Genomic DNA, 21,623 nt, shown 5'->3' with positions numbered 1-21,623 from the left:
GGAGTCACATGGAGAGACAGGCTAACAAATGAGGATATAAAGGAGCGTTGTGGTGTGGATGTGGATGTGATAGGAAGCGTTATGAGGAATACACTGAGGTGGTTTGGCCATGTGGAGAGGATAGAGGGTGAAAGACTGACAAAGAGAGTGTATGTGAGTGAGGTGGAGGGGGGAAGAGGGAGAGGGAGGCCGAGGATGAGATGGAGGGATGGGGTGGAGAGGTATATGAGAGGGGGGTGTGAGTTGGGAGCGGGGCAGTGAAATGGCAGGGGACAGGGCAATGTGGAGGCGATTTATTTGTGGCCACCCCGAACGGGATTGAGGAGTCTGGCAATAGATAGATAGATAGATAGATAGAAGCACAGTCAGTATGCTGTCATCACAGCCACTGCAGCCAAAGGGTGAAGGAGGGTCCTGGGGTGTTTTTAAGGGGAGCAGCAGACATCCAAAGATTTTTAACATACGAAAGTGTCTCTGTTACCTAACCCCCATGGATGTTAAGGGAGCACTGTACTGCCTTTCTGATGCTCTTTTTCCTGCTGAGTCCTCAGTTAACCAAGAGAAATTGTCTATCAAGGTTCCACTGCTAGCTCCAAAGCTGATCTGGCATTTTCACTAGTTTACAGTGCCTAGTGTGTAGAAAATGTTGTGATGTTTTAATGGACATCCACAATGTATAATGGCGACTGCCTGTGGCATCAGGAAGAAAAGCTGTAGGGTGCAGGAGGTGGGAGTTCAGGGTTGGAGAGGGGTGTACAGACTATTATCTCTTTACTTTAACCTGGCCTAAGGTTGCCACCTGTTCACCTTGAATGTTGACTAGTAATAGCAAATTAATGCTAGAGTAAGGTGCTAGACACAAAGATGTGATGTGTAATTGATGTAGAGCCACAGTATTATCTTCTGCCACTAAGCTATGAGAAATAAGCTAGAAGAGGACGAAAATCTGGGCCAAATTAGTATAAAAACAATGTAAAAAGTGGTGAGTTCTTAAACCGTACCACATTAATGACACAGATCTACATCCCCTTCAAAAAACCCTGGTGACATAGATCTACATCCTGCAGCATCGAGAAGTCACTGCAAGCAACCAAAAATGAAAGGAAATAACGTACCTTGCTAACTTCAGACATTTCTCCACTATGCTTACAACACTGATTTAGGAGCACGGGAGGCAAGTGAGTCTTCACAGACACACAACCACTCTGCTCTGTCTGCAACCTTGAAGATTTCAGAGGTCAAGTGGCACCAACCTGACTCGATTCAACCTACTTTCTGGCCTTGGTGATTTCTTTGTTAGTACCAGGGATCTTATACTGTTGTATTATGCCCATTTACTCACACACACACACACACACACACACACACACACACACACACACACACACACACATACACACACACACACACACACACACACACACACACACAAAAATCAGTTCACAAACTCACAGACGCTCTGCTCTCTCAGTAACCTCGAAGATTTCACAGGTAGAGTAGCACCAACCTGACTCGATTCAACCAACTATCTGGCCTTGGCAATTATTTTTATTAGTTCCAGGGATCTCATTTTGATGTATTAAGCCCATTTAGCCAGAAAAAATATCCAAAATCGGTTCACAAGCTCAAAGACACTCTGCTCTCTCAATAACCTCGAAAATTTCAGAGATAGAGTGGCACCAACCTGACTCAATTCAACCAACTATCTGGCTTTAGTGATTACTTTTATTAGTGCCAGGGATCTTGTGTTGATGTAGTAAGCCCATTTAGCCAGAAAAAAAAAAAAAAAAAAAAAAAAAATCCAAAATCGGCCGGCGTAGAGAGGTATCAGTCCTTCTTTTTGCCCAGCGCGGTACAGGTTAAAGATAGGAGAGAGGAGACTGAGAGTTAAAGAGTATGGAGGGTGGAATATTACAAGATAAAGGAAAGGAACTGATAAAATGAAGAGTTGAGTGTTGCAGGATCTGAGAACTTGGAGTTTGGGGGAATATGAGTGAAAAGCTGAAACACAGTAGAGTAAATAATTTAAAAGGTATGGGGGTCTATGAGGCAGAAAGAGCAAACAGAAGCATCAGGAAAGGACAGCTTGAACAGACAGAAGTGGAAGTCATAAACTTGATCTAGGGCAGAAAAGTACAGGCATAAAGGGGAACGAGTGGTTTTGAGAAAAATGAGGAGGGAGGATGGAGGACTGGAAAAAGACAGGATAAAGATTACAGAAGGAGGAAAGAAAATGGGAGAGGATTGGTAATAAAGTACAGGCAGGGAGGGGGAAACAAGATGTGAAAAAAAATATAGACAGTGGTAAATTTTGACACTGTAAAACTCATTTGAAGCATCTGACAGCCAATTAACCCCTAAAGTACTAACAGGATCGACTGATCCTTTTTCAGGATTTCGCTAAATGCCGAATGTGATCAACAGAGAGGCCTTTGTAAAACAATGCAGATGCTAGGCTTCAGCCCGATTGTGACATATATTGATGCAAACCAATGAGAACTAGGTCCAGAGTAGGAAGGGGGGAGGATCCGGGCCCCTACTCATGGTGGTGAGGGTGATTCCACCATTGCCCTCTCGCCACCTTCCTCTACCCCAATACCTTTGTTCCCTCTCCCCCTCCCTCACCTCTGACCAACTCCTGCTCTCTCCCTCCCCCTCCCCCACTATCCTCCATCACGCCACTGTGGTTCCCCCTCCTTTCCCCCCTTCCCTGTCTCCCTGGGAAGTGTTATACACCCCCTACCCAACCTCCGCTCCCCTGTACTCCCTCTCTGCCTGACCTCTGTCTTGTGGTGTCTGTCTCCCACCTCTGTACTCCTGTACCAGCCCTCCAGGCCATTCCCCACCCCACCCCCACTCCCCATCCCCTGTAGTATGCCATCTGCTTACCTCTCCCCCTCCCCCCTCCGCCTAGAGTATTATACACCATTATTACTATTCATGTCACAAGTTTTCACTCAATACTAGATTATCGTCTGTGTAACTGCATTAAACAGATGCACGAAACATAGAATGTATGTTTTTCTACAGTAAGTATGTTTTTTATTTTGACAGCTACACAGCTATGCAGGAAGGGGATGGGGGGAGGGAAGGTGGGGAGGGGAGAAGTGTTGGGGTGGAAGGGTGTTGGGCGTGAGTGAGGAACACCAACATAATTATTGTGCATGCTAATGTTTGAAAAAAAATAAACCGAAAAATTCTGAAGGGGGTAGGGGAGGAAGGGGGGTAGCTCCAGCTTTCCCCCTGAAATTCTTACAGCTACTTGATTTGACAGCTCTGAGGGGAGGGGATGGGGGGGAAGGGGTGAGGGAAGAGGGTGCTGAAGTGTGTGAGTAACAACAAGAAAAAGATTTTGCATGCTTTGGCTGAATTTTTTTTATTATTTGGATAGCTACACAGCTATGAGGGGAGGGGACGGGGAAATGAAAGGTGAGGAGCGGAGAAGTGCTGGGGGGAAAGGGTGTTGGGAGTGAGTGAGGAACACCGACATAATTATTGTGCATGCTATTGTTTGAAAAAAAAAAAAATAAATAAATAAGCTGGAAAATTCTGAAGGGTGGGGGTAGGGGGGGTAAGAGGGGAGGGGGGGAAGAGAAGGGGGTGATGCGAGTGGGTGAGGAAGGTCATGGGAGGGGCGAAATGAGGGAGGAACGGGGTGGGGGCGCATAGAAAACTGGAGTCACCCCACCTAGAAGAGTAACTTTTTTTCAACTTTGATGGACTATAACTCATGAGGCAGTTGGTCTAAAATGTTCTCGTTTGTGACATAAGCTGTGTAAATTCAAGCTCTAACCCTTGGGCATAAAACTTTTTACTTCTGTAAGAGTCGAAAAATCGGCCCCATATACAGGTTTTCAAGGAAGTTTGGTCAATTGAACTGCGTATCCTAGGGGTTAAAGATATAGTCCTTGCAATAAACAGTTACATCTAACTTGCTAAAACCTGTACTATAAATGTGAATAATTCAAAGCCTCATAACTAAGAAAAGCAGAATCTAAGAGACTGTCAACATGAGAAACTGATGGTACGGTCTTATACACCAGTAATGTACTGTACGGGAAGGGGAAAAAAAAAAGTATCACACCCCTAGAGTCCTATGGATATGCTGTGAGATTTCTGCAGACACAAATGAATTTATTAACTTACTGACTCAAAAAATAAGAGTTCATTGTATTTGATGTTTTATGCACTTGGATGCACAAACAGATACCAAAGTTAGTATATATCTCAATGCTCATCCACATTTCAAATTGGGTGAGTGTTTGATTACAATTAAATGATCATGGCAATGTAAAAATTGAGGTCAAAGTCGATCATTTTGGTTGACTGTACATTGCACACTAAAACATAAGTTAGCAGGATCTAAAGTCAAAACGGCTTTTGTCTAAATACATCTATGGTAGTAAAGGATATACTGCACATACCTGTAGGAAGCCCACAAACTTTGCTACACCCCAGCCTAGCCTCCTTAAGTCAGGCTCCACTAGAATGAGCTGAATTACATCAATCACCAGAAAGCGTTTTACCCGCTGGCCATCACGGGGGATCACCACACATGCAATCAGGTCACAATTATCTGTGGGAACAATGAATGAACTCCAGGTATTATCAAATGGTTGCTACTGTACATCTTGTACACACAACAGAAAAAGGGTCATGCAGATTACACATGACAGATGACATCACAGATAACATATTAAAAATGCTCATCATTCACAGCCCTTATTAACAGTCTCACTTTCACCATGATGCAATACATCACTTACTAGTGACATTTTCTACCTTATTCACAGTTACTATTCCTATTATATGCACACTAACAAGAAAATAAATGGCCTTACTTAGACATCATAAGCAGTACCGGTAGTGATAATTTCAGATATCACAGAATCCATCCTGCAGGATACTGTTTTAATCATGTATGCCTCCAATCTCTTGCAGATCAACACCCTATGGATTACCATACAGTATTCACTGGACATTCATAACTTACTGAGGTCTAGGGTATCTGCCACTTGGACACATGCTGCTGGGTTTGTGAGAGGTAGGTGTGGGTCATTCTCATCTCTCACCCCCAAGCAAAGTTCACGCACCAGGAAGAAAACTCGCATTGCTCTCCGTGCTCGCTCCACCTGAGTGAAATGAGTTAATTGGTATTACATGACTGGTTCTGGTGTGTGTGTGTGTGTGTGTGTGTGTGTGTGTGTGTGTGTGTGTGTGTGTGTGTGTGTGTGTGTGTGTGTGTGTGTGTGTGTGAGAGAGAGAGAGAGAGAATTATTTTGGAAAACATTTCCTCAAGCACAAGTGTTGTACTGTTTAATAAATCTATACTAGTGCCATGATCACCCCCCCAAAAATTTTACCACTAGGCTTACTGGGATGACTTTCCCACTTTCATTTATACCAGAATCATCAAAATCATCATAAAATGAAATATGAATTAACACACTGTTAAAAGAAGCAGACAAAAATGGGTATATTAGTATTGCTGCTGCTTTTATCAACATTTACTGATAATATCAGACAGAGCCAGGATTCAGGGGCTTGAAGATGAGTGAACGGAGGCGTGGCCCATTGAGGTGGGCAAACTTTTGCTGTGTTGACGTTGCTACTCCTCACCCTGCCCCAGGGTGGGAAAGGAGATCTGGATGATGATAATGATGATGATTATTGAAAATAAATACTAAAGTGAAGAACTGTATAATGACAACAAAAACCTTAACACAATCAATAAGCCATTCTTTGAAAATTTGGAATATATAGTGTACTTCTTTGATTTGCCTTGTCCACCATATGTTAGTCATTGCAATTTTTTTTCTCAGTAATACTCAGCTATTTGCTCTGACTGCAGATAACAGAAAGAAAGATAGACTTTTAGAGGGTGAAACATTATATTATTCGTTCATCTGATGATACATTCTTAGATTATATTACTGCTATCACCAAACAATTTTATTCAGCTTATGGTAAGTGTCTGGTAGTGAATGGGTTATTGAAGGTTATATCTTATCCCTCCAGTTTGAAGTTTCATGCAAGGTGAATAAAATAGTCTGATGAGAGCAAGAATGAAATTAAGAATATGTCATTGGATTGAAGGGGTTAATAAGTTTAGGAAAAAATGCACAATGTGAACAATACTAAGTCTGGAGTTTTTGGTGGATGGGTGTTATTGTATATAGGGATTGCTTAGCCAAGAATGCTAAAGCAGTGCGTGGTGTGACAAGCTTTACAATAAAGGCATGATGGGATGAAGAGGTTAAGAAAGCAGTGGAGGAAAAAAGGGAAAAGTGGCTAGAGTGGTTACAAGACAAGGGTTCAACTGAAATAAGAACTGAATATACTGAGAGCATGAAGCATGTAAAGGGACTAGGGAAGAAGAAAAAGGATGTAAATGATGATCAAGGAAGAAAAATGAATGCAAATTACTTTGAAAATAAGAAGTTATTCTGCAAAGAGGTGCGGAAATGTGGAGGTGAAAGCTAAAGAAATGAGAAATGTAAGTGGTAGATTATAAACCCATCAGGATGAAGTAAGGACCAAATGGAAAGAATATTTTGAAAGCCTGATGAATGGGAATAAAGAGTGCAGAGCCACTGTAAACATGACTGGTTTTGGGGATGTGCCGTGAAGGAATGCGGTGCCAGGAAACGTGACACTCACACAGGTGAAGAGTGCTATGAAGCGGCTGAAAAATGGGAAAGCAGTTGGGGCTGATGAGATGTATGCAGAGATGATTAAGTGTAGAGGAGATAGCAGAATGAAATTCGTGCTGGAGATGTGTAAGAAGGCATGGATGGGTGAAACTGTGCCAGCAGAGTGGAAAAAGGCTATGATTGTACCCCTGTACATAATAAAGGTGAGCGAAGTGAGTGCAAAGATTTATCGTGCCATAAGTTTACTGAGTGTGGCAGGGAAGGTATATGGAAGAATTATTATAGACAAAGTAAGAGAGATGTCTGAAGTCCTAGTGAGTGATGAACAGGGTGGCATTAGTAGTGGCACAGGATGCATGGATCAAATATCTGCAGTAAGACAGACAGTGGAGAAAGCCTATGAGAACTATAAGGTGTTTATGGCATTCATGGATCTGGAAAAAGCATACAATAAAATACACGGAAAAGGACTGTGGGAGGTTTTGCACATCTATGGTGCAGATGGTAAGCTGCCAGGTGCCGTCAAGGGTTTTTATGATGGCAGTGTGGCATGTGTAAGGGTAAATGGGGATCTATGTGAATGGTTCATGATCAGTGTGGGTGTGCAACAAGGTTGTGTGCTGTCCCCATGGCTGTTCAATATATGGATGGGGTGATGAGAGAAGTAAAAACACAAGTATTGGAGAGAGGGATGGTGTTGGTGATGAATGGAATACCTCAAACTTCTTGTATGCTGATGATGCAGTACTACTTGCAAATACTGGACAAGAATTTGGCAGACCAGTGCAGAGTTTTGCTGATGTCTGTGAGCGTCGTGCCTTGACAGTGAATGTAGAAAACAGTAAAGTGATGGTCACTGACAGAGACAATGACTCCTAGTGTAATGTTACAGTGAATGGAGAGAGACTGGAATCGGTGAGAGAGTTGAAATACCTGGGTACAGTGATAGAAAGAGAGGAAAATAGCAAAATAAGTGGGAAGTACAGTGACACAAGGAAGAAAAGCAGCTGGTGCTATGGAGGCCTTGATAAGAAACAGAGGTTTGACTGTTGCAGCTGCGTGAGGCTCATATGAATAAGTGTTAGTGCCAACTTTAACATATGGATGTGAGACTATGGTGTGGCATGAAAATGAAAAGTCAGGAGTAAGAGCAGTGGAGATGGGACTGCTAAGGAATGTATGTGGAGTACAGAGAGTGAACAGCATATGAAATAATGTGATTCGTGAATGATGCAGAGTGAGGAAGTCTGTGGACACCAGAATCAAATACAGCATACTGAGATGGTATGGTGATGTGGAGAGAATGGATAACAGGAGTGATGAAAAAGGTATAGCTCAATGCATTTGAAGGAGGGAGGAGGCAAGGTAGGCAAAGGAGAAGGTGGAGGTATATGGTGGATGAGTGTGTGAGGAAGAGAGGTATGGAAGTTGGTGAGGCTAGGGGACTGACAAGAGATCGAGCTGGTTGGATGAATGTTGTGAAAAGAAGTGCATGATCAGGGATTTGGCACCCCTTTTTGACATGACAGCATCTGGATTGACTCTATTAGATATGTTTATGTGAAGCTACAAAATGCGGTGAATGTTTTTGGCTTATCAGATACAGCCAGGGGACTTGAATAATGAGCGAATGGAAGTGTGACCCACAGGAGTGGGCAAACTTGGGCTGTTTGGAGATTGCTACTCCTCACCCAACCCTCGGGTGGGAAAGGAGGTCCGGGTGATGATGATGAGGGTGATTATGATGGGTGTGATTGCAAGAGTAGGGAAAACATATTGTCACTCTGAATGCTAAATAAGAAGGATGGTTGTACAAATCAGATGGTAATGTGTGGCAAAATATGTGACATGGAGATTTCCTGCACTGAAATGTTTAAAAATGTTCTGATCAACAGGCAAAAGAAAGAGTGATTAGCTTAGATGGTCACAAACAGAATGGATATGACAAGGAGAGTGAAAAAAAGCGAAAGTGAGTGAGTTTGAGTGGAGGAACAGGTATGAGACACTAAATAAATAGGTTGATACCAGTATGGTGAATAAAACAATAAGAAAGCGGGGTAGAAACTTCATTAGTTAGTGTGTTCATTTTTGAAGGCTTCAACATGCTTGCATGCATCGGCCTTGGTCACCTAATGGCAGCTCTCCACGTTCCTCAGTCTCTGGCAGCTTCCCTATTCAGTCCCTTATCCCTGAGGTCACACTCAATGACTTCGTCTTAGGTCTTTTTCAATCTACCTCTCTCAACCCTACCCCTAACATTCACACTTTTCACTTTCTGCACCCAATAATCATCTCACATGCCCTAAACATCTCAATCTACCTCTCATCACAAAACCAATACACTCCAGTCCCATCCTGCCCCTCAACTCTTCCATTGTAAACCTAGTTCCCCCAGGCCTCACATTCAGGGACACACTGTACATCCACCTAGTCATTGTCATTTCTATACATTTTAGCCTGTGAATATCCTCTTCCTTTAACCCGCCCCGTCTCGGAGACATGAATTCACGTCCTCACATGATGTGCACTCATATCCCGGAGATGTAAATTAATGCGGCAACATTGCAAGGTCCCTAATTTGCACAATTTTCAATTTTTGCGAGTGATTTTTGGCACGTATACACGGGACACCTTCCTCTACAAGATGCCAGGCAGGGACAATGCCTTACCCAGCATGACCTCCCCCCCCCCAGCATGACCTTTTCTCAGCAATTCACCTGTTATCAGTGACCTGGCCAGTAAAGCCATGTCATGCCATGGTACGAAATTCAGGGGCAGAGTGATTCCCCAATCGATGACAATGTGGAGGACAAACATTAGAGGAAGAAACAGTCAGAAATGATGATCAGGTAATATGGCAAAAAAAGGTCAAGAATGGTGATGAGTTAGTGAGTGAAACAATGCTTATAATGCCTATATTACCGTTTGAAAACCAACATACTCTCGTACTACATATAAATTCGTACCAAATAAATAAATAAATACCATTTATGAGTAGTGTGGAATAGTTATCCTCCCATAGAACTCGTTTTCTTTGCAGCCAGCCTGATAGAAAACCCTGTAAGGTTAGGAGGTACTCCTACCTGGATCGAGTATTTTAAACCTCAGGTGAGCGATTTCTCTATGAATTTTCGATGTTTCTCACCAAAAGCGGATGTTTGGAAAAAAAAAAAAAAAAAAAAAAAAAAAAGGTCCAAAAATGTCGGGACTGGGGCGTACCACTGCCCAGAAAACGTCGGGATGGGGGGGGTTAATGCCCAGGTCTAAAACTTAAAGCATTACACTCCTATCACATACTGCATACAAAGATCCCTTAACATGTAGGGAGGGCCGTCTCAATGTCGGGAGAGGCAACAGCTCCCTGAACTTCTCCCAACAACTCCTCACCCTAGCCCCACCTCCAGCACATAACATGTCTCCAAACTAACAAAACTCTTCCACACATTCATCAGACTCACCAGCAAGTTCAATCCTTCCACCCCTGACAATTTCCACCTCCTCTCCCTTGCACACCACCCACGTGAAATCAGCATTATCTTGCAGTCTACCTCTGATACCACTGCATCTCTTATGCACCCATTTATCACAGACACTGCACAAGATGAAATGACTTCCCACGTCCTTGTGGCAAATTGCACATGGCCACTCTCCTTCTTTTTTGACAGTACTGCCACCAGCTCTAGATACTATCCATCCATCCATCATCTAATCCTACGTTGCCCCATGAGGAGCATAGGAGCCTGGGGCTAGGCAAGTTGGTCCTGGCATTTAAGATGAGAGTGACCAGCCTCACTCATCCCTGAGTGGCATTACGTGAGCAATAAACCCCAACCACCCCTTGGATATAAACCTTCACCGGCTCAATCCGATTGGAGCACCGTTATTACCCACTAAACCACCAGGAACTCAAGATACTATCACTTTTGTTTTATCTACAATTACTCTTAAGCCCTTGTGCCCCAAACCATCTCTCCACTTCCTAAATCTTTCCTCTGCCCCCCTTTCCTTCTCTGCAATCAACACTGGGGATAAGAATGGATAAAATAAGTACACACAAAAAGTTGATATATATATATATATATATATATATATATATATATATATATATATATATATATATATATAAATAGATAGATATATATTATATATATATATATATATATATATCATCTCATCAGCCATTTGACTATCCACTGCAGGACCAGCCTATCCCGACTGAAGTGGGGACGATACAGCCAATGTATCTCTACCAAGTGGCTTACGCTGTCTTTTAGAGATTGTATGTAGGGTGAGAAGTGCTTGTATGTGTAATTACAGTGTTAAGTGGCTTTGGATATGTGTGTAGTCTGTGAACCAAGTGTAATCGGCCTGCGCAAGCCGATTGGATGCAAGCATACTTTATAGTACGCAACACTGGTTCAACCACAGCACCCGTTATGTCCGCCAATGCAGTATGTGGCCAGAAGAACTTTTCCAAAGTTTATTACCCTGGTGGGGCGCGAACCCTCGTTCTTCAGTGTACAAAAACGCACACTTTACCACTGTACCACAGAGGCTCCATGTATACATACATACATACATATATATATATATATATATATATATATATATATATCTATAGCGAGTTGAGGAGAGTGGTGGCTGAACAGGGAGCTGTAGACAGAGGCGTTAATGAACAGTACAGAGCCCTGAAGAACAATTTCTTGAGAGTTACTGATGTAACATGTGGCTGGACAAGAGGACCACCAAGACATAAAGTAACTTGGTGGTGGGATGAGGGTGTAGAAGCTGCAATTAAGGAGAAAAGAAGGCTTTTCCGGGAATGGAAGAAGGGTGGTAGCAAAGAGGAATATTTGGCTGCCAAGCATAGGGCTAGGAGAGAGGTATACAGGGCAAAGTCTGAGTCACAGAGACAATTACTTGATAACCTAAATCATGGGGAAAGGAAAAATATATTTAGGGTGGCAGGTCAGGTGAAGAGGGATAATCGGGATATCATAGGTGAGCAGTGTGTGAAGAATGATGAAGGAAGGGTAGTGGTGAACAGTGAGGATATTAAAGATGCATGGAGAGAGCATTATAACCGGTTGTTGAATGAGGAGTTTGACTGGGACAGGGAAGGTTTGGAGCCAGCAGATCCAGTGTCTGGCCCTTGGCCTTTGATTGATACTGCTACTGTGAGTGAGGCAATAGGCAGGATGAGGGTGGGGAAGGCAGCAGGTGTGTCTGGGTTGACTGCCGAAATGTTGAAGGCCTCAGGCGATATAGGGGTGAGTTTAGTCACTGACCTGATAAATAGGATTATTTATGAGTGTGTTGTCCCAGATGATTGGCTGAAGAGTGTAATTGTAAATGTGTATAAAGGGAAGGGTGATGCCCTGGAAAGAGGGAATTATAGAGGTATAAAGCTTTTAGATCAGATAATGAAGGTAATGGAGAGAGTTTTAGAAGGTATGATTAGAGAAAGAGTGAATATTGATGAGATGCAGTTTGGGTTTATGCCAGGTAGGGAGACCACTGATGCCATATTCATTGTTCAACAGCTTCAGGAAAAATATATTGGTAGGAGAAGGGATCTTTATTTTGTTTTTGTTGATTTGGAAAAGGCCTTTGACAAAGTCCCTAGAGAGGTGGTGAAGTGGGCAATGAGAAAGCTTGGCTTGGAGGAGTGGCTGGTTAGGGTGGTTATGGCCATGTATGTAGGTGCTCACACCCAGGTGAGAGTGAATGGAGATTTGAGTGATGAGTTTTCCGTGAATGTTGGTGTGCATCAGGGGTCAGTCTTGAGTCCCATGTTGTTTATCATGGTACTTGAAGCCCTTTCACGTGACTTTAGAAACGGACTCCCGTGGGAGTTGTTGTATGCTGATGATTTGGTGTTGATTGCAGAGAATGAAAGGGAGGCGGAGGTTTAGGAAGTGGAGAGATGGTATGGGGCAAAAGGGTTTAAGGGTAAATGCAGATAAAACAAAAGTGATGATATCTAGGGTTGGTGGCGGTACTGTCAAAGACGAGGGAGAGTGGCCATGTGCAGTTTGCCACAAGGGCGTGGGAAGTAATTCCATCTTGTGCGGTGTGTGTGATAAATGGATGCATAAGAGATGTAGTGGTATCAGAGGTAGACTGCGAGATAATGCTGATTTTATGTGTACGGCGTGCCGGGATGAGCAGGTGGAGATCGTCAGACGTGAAAGAATTGAACTTGCTGGTGAATCTCTTGAGTGTGTGGAAGAGTTTTGTTATTTAGGAGACATGTTGTGTGCTGGAGGTGGGGCTGGAGCTAGCTCTGTGGCTAGGGTGAGAAGTGGTTGGAAGAAGTTCAGGGAGCTCTTGTCTCTCCTGACATTGAGGGGGCTCTCCCTACGTGCTAAGGGGTCTTTGTATGCAGCGTGTGTTAGGAGTGTAATGCTGTATGGCAGTGAGACCTGGGCAGTGAAGGAGGAAGACATTCGCCGGCTCAGACGTACAGAAATGACAATGATTAGGTGGATGTGCAGTGCGTCCCTGCGTCCAAGGCCTGGAGGGGCTGGGTTTACAATGGAAGAGTTGAGAGGTAGGATGGGACTGGAGTGTATTGGTGTTGTGATGAGGAGAGGTAGATTGAGGTGGTTTGGACATGTGGAGAGGATGGGGGATGATAGTTGGGTGAGGAAGGTGAGAAGTGTTAATATTGGGGGTGGGGTTATGAGGGGTAGACCGAGAAAGACATGGGACGAGGTCATTAAGTGTGACCTTAGGGTTAAGGGACTGAACAGGGAGGCTGCAATGGATTGTGCAGCATGGAGAGCCGCCATTAGGTGACCAAGGCCGACACATGCAAGCATGTTGGAGCCTTTAAAAACGAAACGAAAACGATATATATATATATATATATATATATATATATATATATATATATATATATATATATATATATATATATATTTTAACTTACCTATCAGTTGAATACTCCTACCCTACATTCACTGCAAGAGCTAATTAATCAGATGAATGTGTGGACTGTGGAATGGTAAGTTAATGGATGTATGAACTATTTCACTAGGTACTTTGCTGGCAGTTTTCCTTCTGCTTCAAGTATTTCCCCATTCCTTGCTGTGGATCCTACCCATCTCATATAGTGGGAAACAGTTAAGATGATGACAATGAATACACCTATTCTCTATATCCCCATTTCATTCCTGATGATTTTTATTTTTATTTCTTCTTTCAAATCCTCCTCTAAGTCCCCACTTCCTACAACACATTTTTCTATCCCAATCACCCTTAAAACTCCAACCTCTCCACATGGTAGCCTCTTGTTGAAGTCGATGCCAGTGAGTGGAGTCCCAGCAGGAGGTAAGAGAACAGACGCATCTTGGAGGAGGTACTCTACATTTAGTGGCCGTCTATGTAACTCCTGCCACTCATCCTCAAACATGTGTAAGAAAATTTCCTCACTCTGTTGGAAAAAGAGAAAGTTAAGGTTTACATGTGAATACCAATAAAAAATAGTTTAAGTACTGGCACTTCACGTTTCCATATAATGTAAAATGCATTTATTTCTACCTTACGGAATCTCAAAGCCTATATACTACGACAGAGAGAGAGAGAGAGAGAGAGAGAGAGAGAGAGAGAGGGAGAGAGAGAGAGTTTCTATATAAAGTAAAATGCACTATTTTTATCTTGTGGAATCTGAAAGCCTTTACACTAAGAGAGAGAGAGAGAGAGAGAGAGAGAGAGAGAGAGAGTGCTATGAACACTAACTTACTACTGCATGACAAGAAGTACCATCATTCAGTGAGCTGACTGTCAAAATGAATGCCTCACTATCAGGGAGATATAAGCTCAATTCCTCTAAAGAAAGCCAAGTTGGAACACTTGAGTACACCAAGCCCTCGTTTTTTGACTGATCGTTATTTGATCATTCGTTGTTTCGACAATTATAAATCTATACCCTTTTTCTTTGTTCGACATGGTTATCCCCACCATTTTGACATTTCAAACCACATGCCACAAGACAGACCGGCTAAGCTTTCTCAGCCCTGCCCTGCTGATCGGTTGCCTCTTCATCTGTCTGTATTTCTATTTGACCACGTGGAATACTACAGCACCCCTATGACTCCACCCAACACCCCTACTACTACCCTTGTCAAGTGCAGTCATGTGCTCACCAACCTGAGTGAGTGTTTCGCCATTGCTTGGTTGAGTGATGATTGTGCCAATGATTTATGAATGCTCTTAATGCAGGATACTGTTTTGGCACCAGTTTAATGTCATGCACATCTTAGTTTGCACCAGGCTAGGTTGGTTATAATCATTGGGGGGTTTGGGGGGTAAAGCCCCCCAGTTAGGTTTCAGCACTTCCAGTTAGGTTTCAGTGCTTCCAGTTAGGCTTCCACTGCTATTTATGGTTTTAAATTGTAATTTAAGTTTGTTTTGGTTAGGTGATGTCGCGTCCAGTCGGCGGGATCGGCAGTACACGTGCTATTGGAGGCGTTCAGCTGGCTTTCTGCAATATCACTATGCAGGTTTATTTCATTCGTTCTCAATATTTTTTTGATAGAAAATCAAATGTCAATCATCTGCGATGTATGTAGTACTAAAATAATTTTCCTTGAGAATGTGGGGTCAATAGGAAAAAAGCTCAAATACCCATGTCACTTTTGGTATTTTTTCCATCTTTATTGAATATTTTTTGAATGATGAAGGTGATCAGGAACCTAACCACCAATCTCTTAACAATCTTATGGGAAAAATAGGTTCATTATTCAACCATTTTTTTTTGGAACATATCCCTGTTGACCAGTGGAGGAGAGGTGTACTTTTTTATAATACCACAATATTTTTTAATCTGTTCAATACCAGATTGATGATATATGACCTATTTTATGGAGAGGTCCACTCCTGAAGAAGATTGGATGGCTAGAGTGATGCTGATAAGATATAAGTACCTGACTAGAGTCATACCTTATAAAAGTTGCGCAGCATGAGTGTAGCCTCTTCCCTGGCCCCCTCCAGTGTGGCCAAGTGGTGGTCCTTGAGGCAGCCTCCTCCAACGGTACGTCCTGACCCACTCCGCAAGCTGCTACTCCCATTTTTGCTGCTACCCCGCCCACTCCCACTCACTCCGCTATTCCCCAACCCAATCAGCTGCTTTAGGACAAGGATGGCCATCTCTAAAGTAGCCACACGAACTTTTGAATCTGTAACAAGATGAACAATGTAGTATAAAATTTTGATAAATAGAATGAATTAGTAACCACAAATTATAATCAAAATCATCACCACAATCATCTACATCATCCTCATTCTTTTTTTCTTTTCTTTTTTAAATAGCTAAAGGCGGGGAGAGGCAGGATTCAGAAACATGAAAGAAAGTATGATGAACAGAAAAACTTTTAACTACATATCCAGTGAATAGACTACAAAAACATTAACAAATCTTCAAGTCCCCTGAATCATGGTTCCACCTCATAAACCCAACTACAGTACCTGCATTTTCTTCGTATGATACACTTCACAAACACTCGCAAGATGGTCTTTCCTGTGACCCTTGTTAGGTGCTTCTCCATACTTCCTTTATCCAACCACCTTGATCCTCTGTCACTTCCCTAGAATCAACTTTCATATCTCACTTTCTAACACTCATATACCACATCAATTCATTTTCTTCACCTGCCATACCAGATTTTTAAAAATCATTTATATATACTCTTTTCACCACCTCATCAAGTCCATTCTTTCCATCATGACCATATCATCCAAGCACACTCCTTCTACTTTATTAACAACAAACTTCCTTATTCTGCATCTCTCATGAATCAATATCCACTCTATGCATAACATAAATATACCTTAACAGTCCCATTTCCCCTGCTCTTACTCTTGGTTTTTCAGTCATGCCATTCCAGTCTTGCATTCAAATATTTCTTTCTCTTCTTCTGCCAAACAAAAAATGTTTTCCTTATGCTGGGTTTCCTCAGCGTGAAGTAACAACCTAACAGCAGAGCTATGACACACATTTCTCATCAAGTATAACTTTCCTATCCCTAATCAGCTTCCTGTTCCCCCACCTAACAAGGACAATGTCTACCTGACTTTTATTCCCTCTAATAAAATGTTATCAATCAATCACTCCTACTAAACAAATTATTACATATATGACTCAGGCAACCTTCAATTCTAGGGTCCTTGCTACTTTACTGCTTCTGGTGCCATAGCCACAGCCACCATGATTCCATGGAATTCCCCATCTTCCCTTCCATTATGTCCACTCAGGTCATCACCTCATATAATAATATACTCATTACTCACTCTAGCCACAGATTCCACATGTTCATCCCACAACTTGTTCTTTTTCTCCTCACTCAATTCACAATGAGAAGACTGAAATGCATAAGTTGAGATAACAGCCACTATGCTCCTTCTGACTACAACCTTAAAAAGCATCATCCTAGAATTATATGTCTTTATCTCTAGAGTACCATCCAACCATTTTTAGCCAACAGCACACCCATACCACTTAATGAGAACACTTCAATGGGAATATTTTGAATCAATAAACCCTGTTACCTCCTACTCTCCCAACCCTCCTGAACAATGCATCTAATGATGCACAAAAAGACTTGCTACAAACTGCCAAAAGAGTCTTGTCAATGGACATCACACACATACTCAGGACACTGAGATATTCGGTATTTGTCAAATGCAATAACACCCTCACTTGGTGTCATGTACTTTCCTAAAGGAAGTATGAGTCAGTTAATATAATAATAAAATCCACTCCTTCAGTTATATGTTATTACTGTACTTTCTATTACAGGACCAGTGGTAAGTGGTGACAAACATCATCCACTCATTTGGATGTGGTTCTGCCTACTTCTTTTTTCACCTTTCTCATTCACTTTCTGTCTGCCCTCCACTCTTCCTATTTTTCCCATCCTTCCTGTCACTTTATAATTACCCTTCCTTTCACTTCAGGTGGTTCTGCACTGCATGTCAAGCTTCCTATAACTTAGTAAACCATTTATAAAACAATAGGTAGTAACCATACAATCATCTAATGGGAGGATGTGGAGCCTACTAAGGTGTCCCTGATAACTAGGTGTAGAGATAGAGATGCAGCATCCCTTTGAGAACCAAACCTCCACAGTCTTGGCGAGGTGCTGTCTACCACACGGGAACTAGCTTACTGCATGGGACAGCCCTGCAGGGGCAGCTGCTTGCCTGCAGTTGATGGGTCTGCCTGGCCAGGACTGGGGCTACTTAACAACAAATATTAGAGGACATGAGTGAAATAAATGTCAAGCAACATGTCAACCTGACAGCATCACATACAGCCATCAATCATCAACTTCATTCTCTTTTTGTCATACATAACCTGGAACTGACTTACTATAATGGCAGCTGAGTGTGATAATGTCCAGCATCTTGTCAACCAAGTGGGTATTGTAAGATGCCCGTAGCTCTGGTCCTCCTTTCCCTCCAACTGCTGCAATCTCTAACAGTTCCTGGTTGATCCCTGCACCCAGGTGGAATAAATGTAATTGTACAGCATTATGTTAGGTTAAAGAAGGAAAGTTTAGCTCTATGAATATAATATTGCTTGGTTCAATATGGCTCATATCCTTGTGAATACATTACCAGACTCTGAAACCATTTAGTTAATTTATGGCAAGAATATATGATAATGTAAAGGTAATTTGGAATGAAAATTTGCATATTGAACTTAGTTAACTTCATTACAGGAAATAATTCACTATCTTGTTTACAGTAAATTTGTACCCTTCATCAGAGTACAGTTATCAGTTAGCTAGATTTCACCTACTGCATTCCTTCAGGTGGCAGTTATGCTTTCATTAATTCATTATCATATTTTTCACTACAATACAGTTCCTCATTGAGAAAACTCAGGGAAAGGGGTTTTCAGAAATTTTAATACATCATCCAAGCATTGTAAATGGTGATGAAACTTATCATTCCAAACTCAGAAAGATGAGGAAAAGATGCACTGCTTCTTGTCTCCAATTAAAACGTCTCATAAGGTACAGTCACCCACAAAAGTTGTGTCCTTTTCTCAAACCCACTAAATGTTCGACCAGGTTTGTCGAAGCTGCAGGGGGACTCACGTATATGTGGGAACAGTGTCAGGGGGGATTGGGGGTATTGGAGGTTGAGGGGGTGGTGCAGTAGTAAGCAAGTTGTATACTGCAGTCATGTTGTTGTATAGCTTCTCCTGCTCTTGGTTTTGTTCTATATAAACAATAGAGATAGAGAGGGATGATGAAAAATATATTAAATTACCACATGCTAAAACAGACAGGCAGCTTCTAAAAAATCGAGTTGGGTTGCAACAGGGAGGTTTCTCCTGCCTTCTCCACACACTGCCCGTCCACCATAATACTGCCTTGATTCCCACCAAATGACTCCTTTTCCTTGGGCAGCTGTATAGCACATAGCTGACAAAACATTATGACATAACAAAACAAAGAAAACATTGCCCCCACTGACATTATTCCCAGATACACTTGAACTTCCCTGCAGCTTCAACAAACCTGCTTGAACATTTACGGGGTTCGAGAAAAGGACACGACTTTTGTGGGCGACTGTACCAAGCACTGTAAATGGTGATGAAACTTATCATTCCAAACTTAGAAAGATGAGGAAAAGATGCACTGCTACTTGTCTCCTGTTAAAATGTCTCATAAGGTATGGTGACCTTCCCTCATAGTCATTGATATCTTGTCCACTCACTCAAAGTAGGCACACAGTGATGATCTTTTCATGCTTCCCCTAGAGCGTATGCTGGGAGTCCTCTCTTCACTGTGGTGACCTAGCATTACCACCAACCACTTCTTGTCTCTGATTCTCATTTTTTGGTCAGTGTGCTCCGCTGAGGTCTCTCTTCTTTATTTGACCACCAAGTTCTTTCAGTAAGCTTCAGAAGTCATTTAAGCTTTTTTTTCTTTCTTCTTCTTCCTCCTCTTTTTATGCTATTTGGGTAGTATTTAAACCTGAGAGGAGCCTGACTGGCCAGGAGGTGCACCTTCACCTATGCAAAACAACTTTGCATTACTATTTCCTCACGAGTTATGCTTAGTTTTCTTTCTTCGCCATTACAATTCCTACCTAGTTTAAAGGATTACAGTATTTACTTTGAATACCCATAGCCAAATTCTAGCAGGACACACATTAAAGTGCATATGTAGTGTCCAGGAGAATTGCATGGGATGTTATACCTTGCTGACTCTTAAGTCTCATGATTATTATCTTCCAGCCCTGTCACTATGACACTTTGTCTAGTCAAAAGAGATAATGGAAAGTGTACAGAGGGAAAGTGCTGGTGATGATCACATGGTTACAGCTGTAATCTACAGTGTATAAGATGTAAGATAAAGCTAGACTGGGACATGAAAAAATTTTAAGATTTGAATTTCATTACAAAATATTTCATTGCTTTTCCACAAGACCTACCGACACGTCATACGAGTAAAAACACCCCTGCTAATACCATGACACCTGTCATGGATATATCTCTAGCCTGTGAGACAGCTCTCCCATATTCAGTAAGGATAGTGGGTACTGGTGCCAAATCAGTGACATGTGAGGGCATGTGACATCACACAAAAGAGAAGTCTAAGGATATGGCCTGTCAAGCAAATGATTGATATCATGCCAAAGTTTCATCTCATGCCTCCAGAGCAGAACAGGGAAATGCAAAATATAATACAGTACAATGATCCCTTGGTTATAACAGTTTTCATTATCAATGCAAGATGAAAATCTGCACTCCTACCATTATAGCGCATTTCTCAGCTCAACAATACTGTTATCACACACCTGGGCAGGGCCAAGCCTGCGGCTCATAAACACAGGCCCCAAGCCCACGACATCATCACACGAGTGAGCTGTTTTCAATGGCCAGGACATTTTAGCCAAGAGTACTTGCTTTTTAATAGACCACAATATCACAACTGGGGTAGGGTAAGTATCACAAAGTGTTGCCCACACCCTGATGTTGTGAACAGCAATAACTGGGATCAAATGCTTACTAACATTTCAGTGATAGAAATTGTAGTGCTGATTTTGGTGCTTCATAAACTCGTAACATATTAATATAATTATGGATGAAGTAAGGATCAGATGGAAAGAATATTCTGAAAGCCTGATGAATGAGAACAGAGATGGCAGAGCGGCTGTAAATACGACTGTTTTGGGGGATGTGCAGAGAAGGAATGCAGTGCCAGGAAACGAAACGCTCGCTCAGGTGAAGAGTGTTGTGAAGCAGCTGAAAAATAGGAAAGCAGTTAGGGTTGATGAGATGTATGCAGAGATGATTAAGTGTTGTGGAGAGAGTGAAATGAAATGCTTGTTGCAGATATGTAAGAAGGCATGGATGAGTGAAACTGTGCCAGCAGAGTGGAAAATGGCTGTGACTGTACCCCAGTACAAAAATAAAGGTGAGCCAAGTGAGCACAAGAATTATCATTGTATACTGTACCCCAGTACAAAAATAAAGGTGAGCGAAGTGAGTGCAAGAATTATCATGGTATAAGTTTATTCAGTGTGGCAGGGAAGGTATATGGAAGAATTATTATAGAGAAAGTGAGAGAGATATCAGAAGTCCTAGTGAGTGATGAACAGGGTGGCTTTAGGAGTGGCAGAGGATGTGTGGATCAAATATTAGCAGTGAGACAGATGGCAGAGAAGGTTTGTGAGAAGGACTGTAAGGTTTTTATGGCATTCATGGATCTGGAAAAAGCATACGACAAAGTGGAAAGAAAAGGACTGTGGAAGGTTCTGTACATGCACGGTGTAGATGGTAAGCCGCTAGGTGCCCTCACGAGTTTCCATGATGGTAGTCAAGCATGTGTAAAGGTTAATGGGCATCTAAGTGAATGGTTCATGATAGATGTAGGCGTGCGACAAGGTTGTGTGATGTCCCCATAGTTGTTCAATATACATATATGGATAGGATGATAAGAGAAGTAA

General features: G+C 42.1%; 1 protein-coding gene across 1 annotated transcript in view; it reads right to left on the bottom strand.

Moving 5' to 3' along the window:
• Nucleotides 1-21,623, bottom strand: part of ema (C-type lectin domain containing ema) — a 230,934-nt gene that overhangs the window by 119,281 nt on the left and 90,030 nt on the right. Inside the window, 6 exon segments of the mRNA XM_080281656.1 lie at nt 4,425-4,576; nt 4,994-5,132; nt 13,930-14,091; nt 15,600-15,679; nt 15,722-15,835; nt 18,028-18,153. Coding sequence (XP_080137782.1) covers nt 4,425-4,576; nt 4,994-5,132; nt 13,930-14,091; nt 15,600-15,679; nt 15,722-15,835; nt 18,028-18,153 — 773 coding nt within the window.

Source organism: Coenobita brevimanus, chromosome 90, assembly GCF_032717465.1.
Source record: "Coenobita brevimanus isolate Jiangsu-jjx chromosome 90, ASM3271746v2, whole genome shotgun sequence".
Classification (NCBI taxonomy): domain Eukaryota; kingdom Metazoa; phylum Arthropoda; class Malacostraca; order Decapoda; family Coenobitidae; genus Coenobita; species Coenobita brevimanus.
Note: the sequence above shows the minus strand (reverse complement) of the source record. Positions and strands in the feature narration are given on the sequence as shown.